The sequence below is a fragment of the Nycticebus coucang genome, chromosome 17 (assembly GCF_027406575.1).
Source record: "Nycticebus coucang isolate mNycCou1 chromosome 17, mNycCou1.pri, whole genome shotgun sequence".
Lineage (NCBI taxonomy): Eukaryota > Metazoa > Chordata > Mammalia > Primates > Lorisidae > Nycticebus > Nycticebus coucang.
Genome location: NC_069796.1, coordinates 80,159,815 through 80,175,067, shown reverse-complemented (window position 1 = coordinate 80,175,067; position 15,253 = coordinate 80,159,815). Strand labels below are relative to the sequence as shown.

The window sequence follows — 15,253 nt, the reverse complement described above, 5'->3', positions numbered from 1 at the left end:
TAAGCGCCAGTTGACCTACAGGGGAAAATCCATCAGAGTGACCGCAGACTTTTCTAATGAAACTTTCCAAGCAAGAAGACAATGGTCATCTACCTTTAATCTACTTAAACAGAACAATTTCCAGCCCAGAATTCTGTACCCTGCTAAGCTAAGCTTCAAAATTGATGGAGAAATCAAATCATTTACGGATATACAAACATTGAGGAAATTCACCACAACAAGACCAGCTCTACAGGAAATACTTCAACCTGTTCTGCACACTGACCACCACAATGGATCAGCAGCAAAGTAAGAACTCAGAAATTAAAGGACAGAACCTAATCTCCACACTGATGCAAAAGATAAAACTAAGCAATGGACTCTCACAAAATAAGACGAATAGAATACTACCACACTTATCAATTATCTCAATAAATGTTAATGGCTTGAATTCCCAGTGAAGAGACATAGATTGGCTGACTGGATTAAAGAACACAAGCCATCCATTTGCTGTCTGCAAGAAACAAACCTGGCTTCAAAAGACAAATTAAAGCTCCAAGTCAAGGGTTGGAAGACAATTTTTCAGGCAAATGGAATTCAGAAGAAAAGAGGAGTTGCAATCTTATTTTCAGATACATGTGGATTTAAAGCAACTAAAGTAAAAAAAGACAAAGATGGTCACTTTATATTGGTCAAGGGAAAAATACAACAAGAAGACGTTTCAATTCTAAATATTTATGCACCCAATTTAAATGCTCCCAGATTCTTGAAACAGACCTTACTCAGTCTGAGCAATATGATATCTGATAATACCATCATAACAGGGGACTTTAACACTCCTCTTACAGAGCTGGACAGATCCTCTAAACAGAAATTAAACAAAGATATCAGAGATTTAAATGAGACCCTAGAACAACTGTGCTTGACAGACGCATATAGAACACTCCACCCCAAAGATAAAAAATATACATTCTTCTCATCACCCCATGGAACATTCTACAAAATTGATAATATACTGGGACACCAAACAAATATCAACAGAACCAAAAGAATTGAAATTTTACCTTGTATCTTCTCAGACCCTAAGGCACTAAAGATGGAACTCAACTCTAACAAAAATCCTCGACCCCACCCAAAGGCATGGAAATTAAACAATCTTCTGTTGAATAACAGATGGGTGCAGGAAGAAATAAAATAGGAAATCATTAACTTCCTTGAGTATAACAACAATGAAGACACAAGCTACCAAAACCTGTGGGATACTGCAAAAGCAGTTTTGAGAGGAAAATTCATCGCTTTAGATGCCTACATTCAAAAAACAGAAAGAGAGCGCATCAACAATCTCACAAGAGATCTTATGGAATTGGAAAAAGAAGAACAATCTAAGCCTAAACTCAGTAGAAGAAAAGAAATATCCAAAATCAAATCAGAGGTCAATGAAATTGAAAACAAAAGAATCATTCAGAAAATTAATGAAACAAGGAGTTGGTTTTTTGAAAAAATTAATAAAATAGATAAACCATTGGCCAGACTAATGAGACATAGAAAAGTAAAATCTCTAATAACCTCAATCAGAAATGATAAAGGGGAAATAACAACTGATCCCACAGAAATACAAGAGATCATCTCTGAATACTACCAGAAACTCTATGCCCAGAAATTTGACAATGTGAAGGTAATGGATAAGTATTTGGAATCACACCCTCTCCCTAGACTCAGCCAGGAAGAAATAGAGCTCCTGAACAGACCAATTTCAAGCACTGAGATCAAAGAAACAATAAAAAATCTTCCAACCAAAAAATGCCCTGGTCCAGATGGCTTCACTCCAGAATTCTATCAAACCTTCAAGGAAGAGCTTATTCCTGTACTGCAGAAATTATTCCAAAAAACTGAGGAAGAAGGAATCTTCCCCAACACATTCTATGAAGCAAACATCACCCTGATACCAAAACCAGGAAAAGACCCAACCAAAAAGGAGCATTTCAGACCAATCTCACTCATGAATATAGATGCAAAAATTCTCAACAAAATCCTAGCCAATAGATTACAGCTTATCATCAAAAAAGTCATTCATCATGATCAAGTAGGCTTCATCCCAGGGATGCAAGGCTGGTTTAACATACGCAAGTCCTTCGATGTAGCAACTGTCTGATTCCTTTTCTGAATGTATTTATGTTCGTTTGTTCTTTACGAGGTTTTTGTTAATAGTCCTTATCTTAAACATTGTTTTGTTATTAAATTTTAAGCCCTTTTAATTCTGTGAAGGCAAAAAAGTGGAAACCTAATAAACACATGTATATGTAAAAATAAATAATATACTGAAAAAAAAATATGCAAGTCCATAAACGTTATCCACCATATTAACAGAGGCAAAAATAAAGATCACATGATCCTCTCAATAGATGTAGAAAAAGCATTTGATAAAATCCAGCATCCTTTTCTAATTAGAACACTGAAGAGTATAGGCATAGGTGGCACATTTCTAAAACTGATTGAAGCTATCTATGACAAACCCACAGCCAATATTTTACTTAATGGAGTAAAACTGAAAGCTTTTCCTCTTAGAATTGGAACCAGACAAGGTTGTCCTCTGTCACCTTTACTATTCAACGTAGTGCTGGAAGTTCTAGCCAATACAATTAGGCAAGACAAGGAAATAAAGGGAATCCAAATGGGAGCAGAGGAGGTCAAACTCTCCCTCTTTGCTGATGACATGATCTTATACTTAGAGAACCCCAAAGACTCAACCACAAGACTCCTAGAAGTCATCAAAAAATACAGTAATGTTTCAGGATATAAAATCAATGTCCACAAGTCAGTAGCCTTTGTATACACCAATAACAGTCAAGATGAGAAGCTAATTAAGGACACAACTCCCTTCACCATAGTTTCAAAGAAAATGAAATACCTAGGAATATACCTAACGAAAGAGGTGAAGGACCTCTATAAAGAAAACTATGAAATCCTCAGAAAGGAAATAGCAGAGGATATTAACAAATGGAAGAACATACCATGCTCATGGATGGGAAGAGTCAATATTGTTAAAATGTCTATACTTCCCAAAGCAATCTACCTATTCAACGCCATTCCTATCAAAATATCAACATCGTACTTTCAAGATTTGGAAAAATGATTCTGCGTTTTGTATGGAACTGGAAAAAACCCCGTATAGCTAAAGCAGTTCTTAGTAATAAAAATAAAGCTGGGGGCATCAGCATACCAGATTTTAGTCTGTACTACAAAGCCATAGTGGTCAAGACAGCATGGTACTGGCACAAAAACAGAGACATAGACACTTGCAATCGAATTGAAAACCAAGAAATGAAACTAACATCTTACAACCACCTAATCTTCAAACCAAACAAGAACACACCTTGGGGGAAAGACTCCCTATTCAATAAATGGTGTTGGGAGAACTGGATGTCTACATGTAAAAGACTGAAACTGGACCCACACCTTTCCCCACTCACAAAAATTGATTCAAGATGGATAAAGGACTTAAATTTAAGGCATGAAACAATAAAAATCCTCAAAGAAAGCATAGGAAAAACACTGGAAGATATTGGCCTGGGGGAAGACTTCATGAAGAAGACTGCCATGGCAATTGCAACAACAACAAAAATAAACAAATGGGACTTCATTAAACTGAAAAGCTTCTGTACAGCTAAGGAGACAATAACCAAAGCAAAGAGACAACCTACACAATGGGAAAGGATATTTGCATATTTTCAATCAGACAAAAGCTTGATAACTAGGATCTATAGAGAACTCAAATTAATCCACATGAAAAAAGCCAACAATCCCTTATATCAATGGGCAAGAGACATGAATAGAACTTTGTCTAAAGATGACAGATGAATGGCTAACAAACACATGAAAAAAATGTTCATCATCTCTGTATATTAGAGAAATGCAAATCAAAACAACCCTGAGATATCATCTAACCCCAGTGATAATGGCCCACATCACAAAATCTCAAAACTGCAGATGCTGGCGTGGATGTGGAGAGAAGGGAACACTTTTATACTGCTGGTGGGTCTGCAAACTAGTACAACCTTTCTGGAAGGAAGTATGGAGAAGCCTCAAAGCACTCAAGCTAGACCTCCCATTTGATCCTGCAATCCCAGTACTGGGCATCTACCCAGAAGGAAAAAAATCCTTTTATCATAAGGACACTTGTACTAGACTGTTTATTGCAGCTCAATTTACAATCGCCAAAATGTGGAAACAGCCTAAATGCCCACCAACCCAGGAATGGATTAACAAGCTGTGGTATATGTATACCATGGAATACTATTCAGCCATTAAAAAAAAAATGGAGACTTTACATCCTTCGTATTAACCTGGATGGAAGTGGAAGACATTATTCTTAGTAAAGCATCACAAGAATGGAGAAGCATGAATCCTATGTACTCAATTTTGATATGAGGACAATTAATGACAATTAAGGTTATGGGGGGGAAGCAGAAAGAGGGACGGAGGGAGTGGGGTCGGGCCTTTGTGTGTGTCACACTTTATGGGGGCAAGACATGATTGCAAGAGGGACTTTACCTAATAATTGCAATCAGTGTAACCTGGCTTATTGTACCCTCAATGAATCCCCAACAATAAAAAAAAAAAAAAGGAAAAAAAAAAAAAGAAGATAATCCTTTTATGACTTTTATTTGACACATTACTGGTTCTTTATTAAAATATTTTGTTTTCCAGGGCGGCACCTGTGGCTCAGTCGGTAAGGCGCTGGCCCCATATAGCGAGGGTGACGGGTTCAAACCCGGCCCCGGCCAAACTGCAACAAAAAAATAGCCGGGCGTTGTGGCGGGCGCCTGTAGTCCCAGCTACTCGGGAGGCTGAGGCAAGAGAATTGCTTAAGCACAGGAGTTGGAGGTTGCTGTCAGCTGTGTGAGGCCACGGCACTCTACTGAGGGCCATAAAGTGAGACTCTGTCTCTACAAAGAAAAAAAAAATATTTTGTTTTGCAGATTTAAGGAAACTATAAAAGTACAACTCCTAACAGAATCATGCTGTACTTTGAGATGACAGCAAATGCCTACAGAACAGGCAAAATTGAACTTAACAATGAACTTTAAGAGCTGAGGAATAACTTGGGCCAGATTCATCCTGGCACTGAGGGACAGACATCAAAACCTAACTTCAGGTTCACTTATGTTGTTGGAGAAAGATCTTGATCAAAAAGAGGAAATGTGAAAATTATCAGAATCAGAATGGATTCATTTGTGTTAAAAACTCTAACAGAGCCAGGGAAGGTAAAGAAGGAAGTTCTCACATAAATGATGATGACAAGACTCATCACAAAAGACTTTTGTAAAAACCACAACCTTACACAAAGGCCAGCACAATTTTACACAAAAAATACTTCTTGTGAAGGCATCTGCTCACTAACTGCTTATCCAGTCTTGGACTGGTGCCACTGATGTTAGTAATCTTTGTAGCCAAGTATAATTACCTCAAAATAATATAATGTTCATTTTTCCTTTAAAAACATTTGTCTTAAAAAAAAAAAAAGAAACAAACACATCCAAAAAAATCTTTGTCTTCCTCTACCTTCCTGAATACACATATACTTTATTGTGGCTTGCATATTTTCATTGCAGTACCCATTCCTGAAAATGTCATTTTCTTTTATAGACTCTATGTCTGTTATTTAGGGTGATGTAAGTATAATGCCAAGAAATCATAAAGGAAAGAGTGATAGAATTGACTACATAAAAATTTAAACTTCTGTAAAGTAAATCAATTAAAATCAAAAGGAGGCCGTATTAGTTTCCTACTCCAAATTACTACAAACTGGGTGGCTTTAAACAAGAGAAATTTATCTTCTCACAGTTCTGGAGGGTAGAAGTCTGAAATCAAGATTTCTATAGGGCCATGTTCTCTTAAAGGCTGTAGTGGAGAATCTGTTTCATGCCTTTTTCTTAGCTCTGGTGTCACCAACATTCCTTGGTGTTCCTTGGCTCGCAGTTGCATACCTCCAATTTCTGCCTCTCTTGTCACATGGTGTTCCCCTGTGTCTTCACATCATCCTCTTATAAGGACAGCAATCATACTGGACCAAGGGTCCACCCTACTCTGTATGACCTCATCTTCACTGATTATATCCGCCAATGACTATATTTTTAAATAAGGTCACATTCTGAGATAGTAGAGGTTGGAACTTCAGCACATCTTTTGTAGAATATGTAAGTAGAATTGATAAACTGGTAAGGAATATTAACACCCCAATAAAAAAATGGGCAGGGGACAAGAACAGAGAATTTACACACACATTATAAATATCTCCAGCAAACATAAAGTATGTCCAATTTTACTACATATGAGTATACTTCCAGATATTCAACTCACTAGCTGTTACTTCTCCCTTGCCTGCAGTACTAAGTACTATGGTGTGCTCCTGGGCTAGGTCCTGGATGTTTTTCCTCTTGTAGAGTCAGCCTAGATGATTTTATACAGGCCAGTGACTCTACTATAACCTATGTGCTCATGAGATCAAACTTGCATCTCTAGTCAGGACTTTCCCTTGGCCTCCAACTCAGTACAAATGTCATACTTGGCATTTCTAGTTGGCTATCCCACAGTCATTATAAGTTTTACCCCTTCAACATAGAACTCCTGAATCTTTCTCTTTTTTTTTTGGCTGGGGCCAGGTTTGAACCTACCACCTCTGGTACATGAGGCCAGCGCCCTACTCACTGAGCCACAGGCGCCGCCCAGAGAACTCCTGAATCTTTCATGTTCCTCCCTTCTTCATTTTAACCAATGTCACCAATATGCATTCAGATACTCAAGCCAGAAACCAGGGCATTCTTCTTATTCGTTCCTTTCCCTTGTTATCTGCATCCTGGTGATCAGGACCTGTTGATTTTACTTACTGAATATCTACTACATCCTCATTCTCCCAGTATGTACTGCCTCCACTCTAGCCCAAGCTACAATTATCTTTGGCCTGGACTACTGCAGCAACCTTCTAACTGATCTCCTGATTCCATTCTTACAACCTTACAATACAGTGGCCATACTTCTGCTTTGTTAGGGATTTGACACCCTGTCCATTTAGCACCTTCATTTGCAAAAGGATCCCCACTTAAGTGATAAATTATATGGTCTAACTACATTTCATTATTTTCTTTTCATAGTAGCTAAAGTCACCTTTACAAAATGTAAATCAAATCATGTCACTGTGCTTCTTAAACTCTCCAAAGATTTCTTACTATATTACAATGAAATCTGAATTTCTTATTGTGGTCAACTAGGCCTTAAAATCAAACCTACCTACTTCTCATTTCTTCTAACTCTTGTCTTTCAATCATTACATTCCAGCCAGAAATGTCAACTACAATATTAGAGATGGCTTTCTGATTTCCTGAATTCAAGCACATTATTTCCTCTTATTCAATATTTATAAAAAAGAAAAAAAAAGTAAGTTATTTCTTCAATTTCTTTATCTGTTAAGCTTGAGACAGGCCTGGCTTAGAAATAACACAAAAGTAGCAAAAGCTGTGTTGGTATTGGTCTGTGGCCTGTTGGGAACCAGGCTGCCCAGCAGGTGGAGAGCAGTGGGTAAGTGAGCAAAATTTCATCCGTATTTACAGCTACTCCCCACTGCTGGCGTCATCAACTAAGCTCTGACTTCCATTAGATAAGCAGCTGTGATAGGTTCTCATAGGAGCACAGACCCTATGGGTAAACTGTGTATATGAAAGATCTAGGTTGCACACGCCTTATGAGAATCTAATACCTGATGATGGTAGAGATGTAATGCATTTAATCATCCCTAAATCACCCCCATTCCTTGTCTGTAGAAAGATTGTCTTCCATGAAACCAGTCCCTGGTGCCAGAAAGGTTGGACATCTCTCTTCTAGATCGTCTCATTAACAAGTTTGGTCTGTTACTGTGTTCTCAGATCAAAAAGTAACTCTTCAGAGAGGCCTTCCCTGAAAACACAATCCAATATTCCCACCCAAACCCAATTTACTCTCTACTATATTTTTCACTTGTTTGTCTACTGCCTATCTTTCCCTAACAGAATATAGTTCCACTGTCATCTTGTTCACCTCTGGACTCCAGAGTCAGAGCAAATGTTTAATAAATATTTATTGAATAAATGAGTCACAAAGAATATTAAATCATGACAACTTACAGAATCTGGTTATCAAATCAGCAAAGATAAAAAGAACAGCAAAAAAACCCACCTTATCTTTCTTCCTAACACTGTGTATTATCACCTGACATTACATTTATGTGGTTGTGTACTGCTGGTCTTACCTCACTAAAATGAAATCTCCATGAGTGCAGGGAACTGATTTTGTTCACAGATGTGTTCTCAGCACCTAGAGAGAGGCCCAGTATATAGCAAGTGTTCCATAAATACTTACTGAATAAATTAACAATACCTGGTGCTGACTAGGTATTGGTGAAATAGGGGTGGTGAAAGGGGTATGACTGATCATATACTGCTATTAAGAATATAATTAATACACAATTTCTGTGGAAAATTTGGTAATAGAGTAACTTTTGAACAACACAGGTAGTAGAGATAACTTTTGAACAACACAGGTAATAGAGTTAATGTTTGAACTGCACGGGTCCACTTATACATGGAGTTTTTTTTTTTTTTTTTTTTCAGTAAGTATACCGGAAAATTTGGGGGAGGTTTTTTTTTTTTTTTGTAGAGACAGAGTCTCACTTTATGGCCCTCGGTAGAGTGCCGTGGCCTCACACAGCTCACAGCAACCTCCAACTCCTGGGCTTAAGCGATTCTCTTGCCTCAGCCTCCCGAGCAGCTGGGACTACAGGCGCCCGTCACAATGCCCGGCTATTTTTTGGTTGCAGTTTGGCCGGGGCTGGGTTTGAACCCGCCACCCTTGGTATATGGGGCCGGTGCCCTACCGACTGAGCCACAGGCACCGCCCAGGGGGAGGTTTTGAAAAAACTTGCAGATGAACCGCATAGCCTAGAACTATTGAAAAAATTAAGAAAAAGGTGTGTCATGAAGGCATAAAATACATGTAAAAACTAGTCTACTTACTTATAGAGTAGTAGAAATGTACACACATCTATTATAAAAAGTTGAAACTTGTCAAACTTACCCATGCTGGCCAGGCACAATGGCTCACACCTGTAATCCTAACACTTTGGGAGGTCAAGGAGGGTATATAAAATCCTAGCACTACCAGGAAGCTGAGGTGGGAGAATTGCTTGAGGCCAGGAGTTCTAGCCTCTTGCTGCAAAACAGCGTGATCTCACCTCTACAAAAATTTAAAAAAATTAGCCAGGCATGGTGGTGCAGGACTATAGTTCCAGCTATTGAGAAGGCTGAGGCAGGAGAATTGCTTGAGGTCAGGAGTTTGAGGTTAGAGTGAGTTATAACGGTGCCACTGCAATCTAGCCTGGCCAACAGAATGAGACCAAAAAAAAAAAAAAGAAAGACATTACAAGCACATTTTTGACTATGTAGGGGGTTGGCACTTCTAATCCCCTCTCAGTTGTTAAGGGTCAAATGTATGTATCAAAAATCTTGAAAGTGACCTGGCTTATTGTACCCGCAATGAATCCCCAACAATAAAAAATAAAAAAAAAAAAAATCTTGAAAGTGGAGCAGACCTTTCGACTTAACAACCTCACTTCTAAGAGGAACTTAGCCTAAACACACAAATGAACAAGAGAACAAAAATTATTAAAGACTTTCTCACTGGATTGTTTATAATAGAGAAAATTTAGAAATAAAGGCATATCTATTAATAGATCATAAATATAATCATAAATTTATATAAAGAAGTACATTTAAAATATTGATGAAGATATGTATTTGTTGGTATGGAAAGTAATCTAAAATGTATTAAGAGAAAAAGGCAAGCTAAAATACCCTATACGTATAGCCAGACTTCATTTTTGCAAAAACATGTTGGAGGAGATACAAAGGTATATGTGAGTACATGTGCATTTATAATTTCAGACAGACATATATCAAAATATTAAGAATGTTTATCTCTGGATGATAATATTAAGGGCAATTTTAATTTTCTTCTTTATATATTTATAAACAGTTTATAATTAGGCCAACCAAAATTAACTATCTGAAAATGTTTGTTTTCATAAAAAAAACAAACACAAAAACAGAAAAGCACCCCCCCTACCCAACTAACACAGACACAACTTATCAACTCAATGAAGACTAAAGCTCAGGTTAAGAACCAGGAGTTCAGAAATGTCAACTACAATATTAGAGATGGCTTTCTGATTTCCTGAATTCAAGCACATTATTTCCTCTTATTCAATATTTATAAAAAAGAAAAAAAAAGTAAGTTATTTCTTCAATTTCTTTATCTGTTAAGCTTGAGACAGGCCTGGCTTAGAAATAACACAAAAGTAGCAAAAGCTGTGTTTATGCTGGACATTTTCCTTGCATTCCTCATTAAAAATCTTATAACAATCTTGCTAGGCAGGTATTAATGTTTTCTGGCTCAAACTTTGAGAAGTGACGTAATTTGCTAAAGTTCAAATAGTTGCCGTATAGGGGACCTTCATTTGAACAGAGGTCTCTCTGACCTCGGAGCCCGCAGGAAAAGATAAAGAAAGGCACTTCAGGCTATATAACCTTGCAAGTCTCTCAATGCCTCTGATCTTTTACACCATTATCCTACAACCCTTATCTAATTTGCAAGAAAGATAATACGAGAACAAATTGCAGCTTTTAGAAAGCTGGAGTAAATATCCAGACAATCAAGATTTAAATTGGGTACTGCTCTCTGGAACTTGCCCTCTATTTTAATTCAATTCAAAACGCTCAAGATCAAAATGCTTGTTTGGGTGGCCATGAGGAGGGGAACAGAGTACACCCATGCATGTGTATGAAGGGCCTCAACAAACTGGGATAAGAATAACACTTATCCACTAAAGAAGGAAGCTGGGACAGGATGAGGGGGAACAGACAATACAGGAAAGGAAGCAGGCAAGAAGGACAAAGTTAAAGGTGGGCAAAGAGAAGGGGCGATAGGAAACAGAAGGAACTAGGAGGAAAAGCAGTTATTCAACAGAATTTTTTCCTCCCACATTTTTACTTTCTATACTCTTTTCCTTGATGATCTCCGTCACTATCAGGCCTTCGCTGCTCCTTTCTAGTTGAATGACTGCCAAACCTCTGCAGTCCTGACTTTTCTTCTCCAAGCTGACCATATCCACCTACACCTCACATCAGCACTTTAAGCCAAATAGGTCCAACCTGAATTCAGCATCTCCTCCTACTGCTAGATTCCCTTTCACTTATCAGACATCCCTCTGAACCTGTTCTTTTCCCTTCATTCCTTCAATTGTTCTTTTATCCAACAACTATTTATTGTGGATCTACTATGTTCCACACACTCAACCACAGCACTCATGAAGTTAGGTCATCTCTACCTAGAAAATCTCTGCCCACCTTGTTAGCTGCCCAATTCAACTAAATTCTACTGAAATGTACTGAGAATCCCTCTTGCTTGAACATATAATATTATATGTTAACTGGTATTGCATACAATTCATTCTGTAGTTGATTACCTGAGACACAGAGGAAGTGTAAACTTGCTAGAAAGGAAATTGGGAGCTGAAGCTAGGAGACTTCTTTTGAAGAAGTATTTGCATAGGAAGCATGGGGTTTTCCTTAAACTGTATCAACTGTATGTATAATATCAACTTGATAATGCTTTTATTTCTGGGATGTGGCTCTGGCAGGGTGAGGAGATTGCTGGAGGTCTTCTGATGAAAAGCTGTCCACCTCCCATCTCTTCAGCAAGTACACAATTACCACATGTTGAATATATCATCTTTTGACAGGGACTGTGGATGTTGTGTTCTCCATTGTATCCCCAGCTCCTAGAACATTTGGTCTATAGCAGAGATTTCAGTAACTATCTGTGGAGGATTCTCTAAAGGCAGGGCCCACAGATTGTTTTATTCACCATCTCAGGAGGGACAAAGAGGTTTGAGGGGAAAACAAAGGTTTGGTACATAGGAAATGTTTGCTAAGAGAAATAAATGGCCTTCTTGCACAACACCAAAATCGGGCCCCTCGCTCAGCAGCCAGGCCTTGGAAAGCAGCCACCACATGGCCAAGTCTCGCGCTTCCCTCCCTCCCACTCTGGGCCCCTATAACCTCCTTGCACACATCTGTGCCCACCACGGGCCAAATAATATGCGCTCCCGCGTTCCAGCCTCCAGATCCAGGTCGCGGCTGCGGCCCGGCCTCTCAGCCCACCCACCCGCACCAAAGCTCCAAGGACGCCCGAGACGGCTCCAGCCTAAGACTGTCGCCCACCGAGGGTTTTGGCAGCCCCCATACGAAGCGCGCCAGGACGTCGTGCATGTGGCTGTCCACCAGCCCCTCTCCAGTCGCAGCCCACTCAGGCTTGAGCGATTAAGCCGGGGAGGCCTGGATGCCCGGGTCCGGCCCTGCCGCGCTCCTCTGGGCCCGAGAGGCCGGGAAGGCTCAAGGCGGGAAGCGGTGGCAGCTCTGAGGCACCAAGAGGCGGGCGGCGGGCCCAGCCGAGGGCCGTGAAGACGCACGACCCTCTGGCGGCGGTGGGACTCCGAGACCTGCGGCTCGCTCACTCACCACGGTTCGGCGGGGCAGCGCGCCGGGGGTCCGGGATAGGGCCCGGCGGAGCCTCCGCGCCCGGCCCGAGCGGGCCCCACCGGAGCTTTCTGAGCCGCTGTCGTCCGAGATTACGATGAAGTCCTCCATGGCTGCGGGCCCTGGTCGAGACAGCGCGCGGGCGGCCGGCAACCCAGGCGGCTGCGGCGACTACTACTCCTGCCGCTGGGGCGGCGGCGGCAGCGACAGCAACAGCGACAGCGATAACTCAGTCCCAGGCCACAACCCGCCGGCCCCGCCTCTTCCCGCCCCACGCCCCTCCCCTCCGGTCTCGCTCCGCCCACTGGCGTCGGGCCTCCGGGTCAGCTGCGAGGTCAGCGTTCCTGCCGGCAACTGTCCTCTGGGCTCGAGGAAAAAAAAGAGGCAGAAAACGAGCTGCAGCCGCTTGGGCCGGTGTTGGGGGCGGCGGTGCGAGACGCTGAGGCTTGGAGGCTTCCCCACCTGTTTCCAACTGACGAAATTGTGAAGTGAGGTGTGGCCAACCCTGCCTGGCCTACTTGTGAACAGGCCTTTCTGACTAAGTGGGCCTTGACTGACTGATGGGGAAAGGAGTCTGTCTTTCAGGGATGGGCGACCCGGCCTCTAAGTGGCTGGGTAGAGGGGTCCCCAACTGACAGACTTACTTATGAGGTAGAGGAACCCCTAGGTGACGGACGGACTAGATGGCTGGGCTTCTGGCTGAAGTAGGGAAGACTGACCCCACTAATCTGTGCACATGTGCAAGGATTCCATTGGATAAATTCTAACAGCTGGAATTATTGAGTCAAAGGCCATACTTTTGTTATTGTTTTGATAAATGATGTCAAACGACCCTCCTAAATTGCACCAGTTTGCAGTTTCACCAACAATATATGTCTCTCAGGGATTTAAATTGTGAGATTTAAGAGAGTTGTTTAGTTGGTAGCGGGATTAAAAGCTGAAAAAGTGCACAAAGAGAAGCCATGAGGAAGCAGAGGCCTCGAATAAAGAAGAGGTTATAAAGATGAGAAAAGACATCCTTAACAGAGGAAGTTGCAAGTAATTGGCAGGTTGGTCGGTTGTGAGGCAGTAATGTTAAAATCAAAATAAGAACTACTAGTACTCTACCCGGGGTGACAAAGTGAGACTCTGTCAATAAATAAATAATAAATAAGGGGTATTGATGAAGTCCCGCTGCTCAGGCTCCAATAAATTTGCAAAATATGTTAATAGATAAAACATGTGTTTAGCGGAAGGGGTATTTGTTCCGCAAGGAATGGTTACCAGTTGTTCTCCAAGCATTGTCTAATGCAAGGGATCTGAAACTTCAGTAAGCATCAGAATCACCCAATTTGTGAAAACACAAATTGCTGGGCTGCACACCAGAGTTTCTGATTGAGAAGCTGAATTTCTGGGGTAGGGTGGGGTTTGGAGGATGGACCCCCCTCAAATTTGTATTTTCAACAGGTTCCTAGGTTAAGTTTATGCTACCAGTCTGGGGACCACACTCTGAGAAACACTGGTGTGGACAGTAAGTTTGTAGCCAACAGATTTTAGTTGTTCTGGTCCCCAGTGGGTGAAATCAACCTTGTGAAAGGAGTCGTTGTCTTCACCTAATACCATTAAACATTTAGTTTCTTTAACTTCCTGCTAATTGAAACACTGTCTTTTCTAGACTTCTGTCCTTCTCTTACCATTTTTTTTTTTAGTCTCCTTAGCTGATTCCTGTTCCTCTACTCCTTAAATCTTTATGTACCTCAGAGTTCTGACATGGGCAATCCGCACACACTGTACCTTCTCCCCTGTACAATCCCGACTATTCACATGGCTTCAATGATCATTTATATGTCAATGATCTCCACAGGTTTATCTCCAGCCCAGCCCTGTCCTTAAAGCTCTGGTTTATATATCCAAATCCAAATATGTATTGAAGTTCTTAGGCATCTCAAGTTGACTATGTCTAAAACTGAACACACCTCTGCTCCTCCAAGCCCTGCATGTAATCTTTTCCTCAAAAAAAGCCCGTTTTCCTGTGTTCCCTGTCTTATCAGTTGGTACCAACTAGCTCAAGTGAGAAACCTGAGCATTGTGCTTGCTTTCTAACTTTTCCTCATCAACAAGTGATATCTCTTTTACCTCTTAAATATCTCTTGCATCCCTCCACTTCTTTTGGCCTCTACTACTATGATTCTAGCCAAGTCAAAATCACCTTTGGCCCTCCACTGTACTAGCTTCCTGTCTAGCCTTCCTAAGTCTACTCTTGTCCTTTTTCATTCCTTTCTCTGATCACATTCAGCCAAAGTGATCTTTAAGAAAGTCTATAATCATAGGGGCAGCGCCTGTGGCTCAGTCGGTAAGGCGCAGGCCCCATATACCGAGGGTGGCAGGTTCAAACCCCGTCCCGGCTGAACTGCAAAACAAAAAATAGCCGGGCGTTGTGGCGGGCGCCTGTAGTCCCAGCTACTCGGGAGGCTGAGGCAAGAGAATTGCTTAAGCCCAGGAGTTGGAGGTTGCTGTGAGCTGTGTGATGCCACGGCACTCTACCGAGGGCCATAAAGTGAGACTCTGTCTCTACAAAAAAAAAAAAAAAGAAAGTATATAATCGCATCCCCTTCAGTGGTTTCCTAATAATACTTAGGTAGCCTTTTATTTTATTTTGTTTTATTATTATT

The 15,253-nt window shown here is 40.9% G+C and overlaps 1 protein-coding gene across 1 annotated transcript in view; it reads right to left on the bottom strand.

The window, feature by feature from the left end:
* Positions 1 to 12,846, bottom strand: part of SIMC1 (SUMO interacting motifs containing 1) — a 95,317-nt gene extending 82,471 nt beyond the window's left edge. The window contains exon 1 of the mRNA XM_053567256.1: positions 12,585 to 12,846. Within this exon, the coding sequence (XP_053423231.1) occupies positions 12,585 to 12,713 (129 nt within the window). The 5' untranslated portion in view covers positions 12,714 to 12,846. The remainder of the gene's footprint in view (positions 1 to 12,584) is intronic.
* Between the last annotated feature and the right edge of the window lie 2,407 nt (positions 12,847 to 15,253).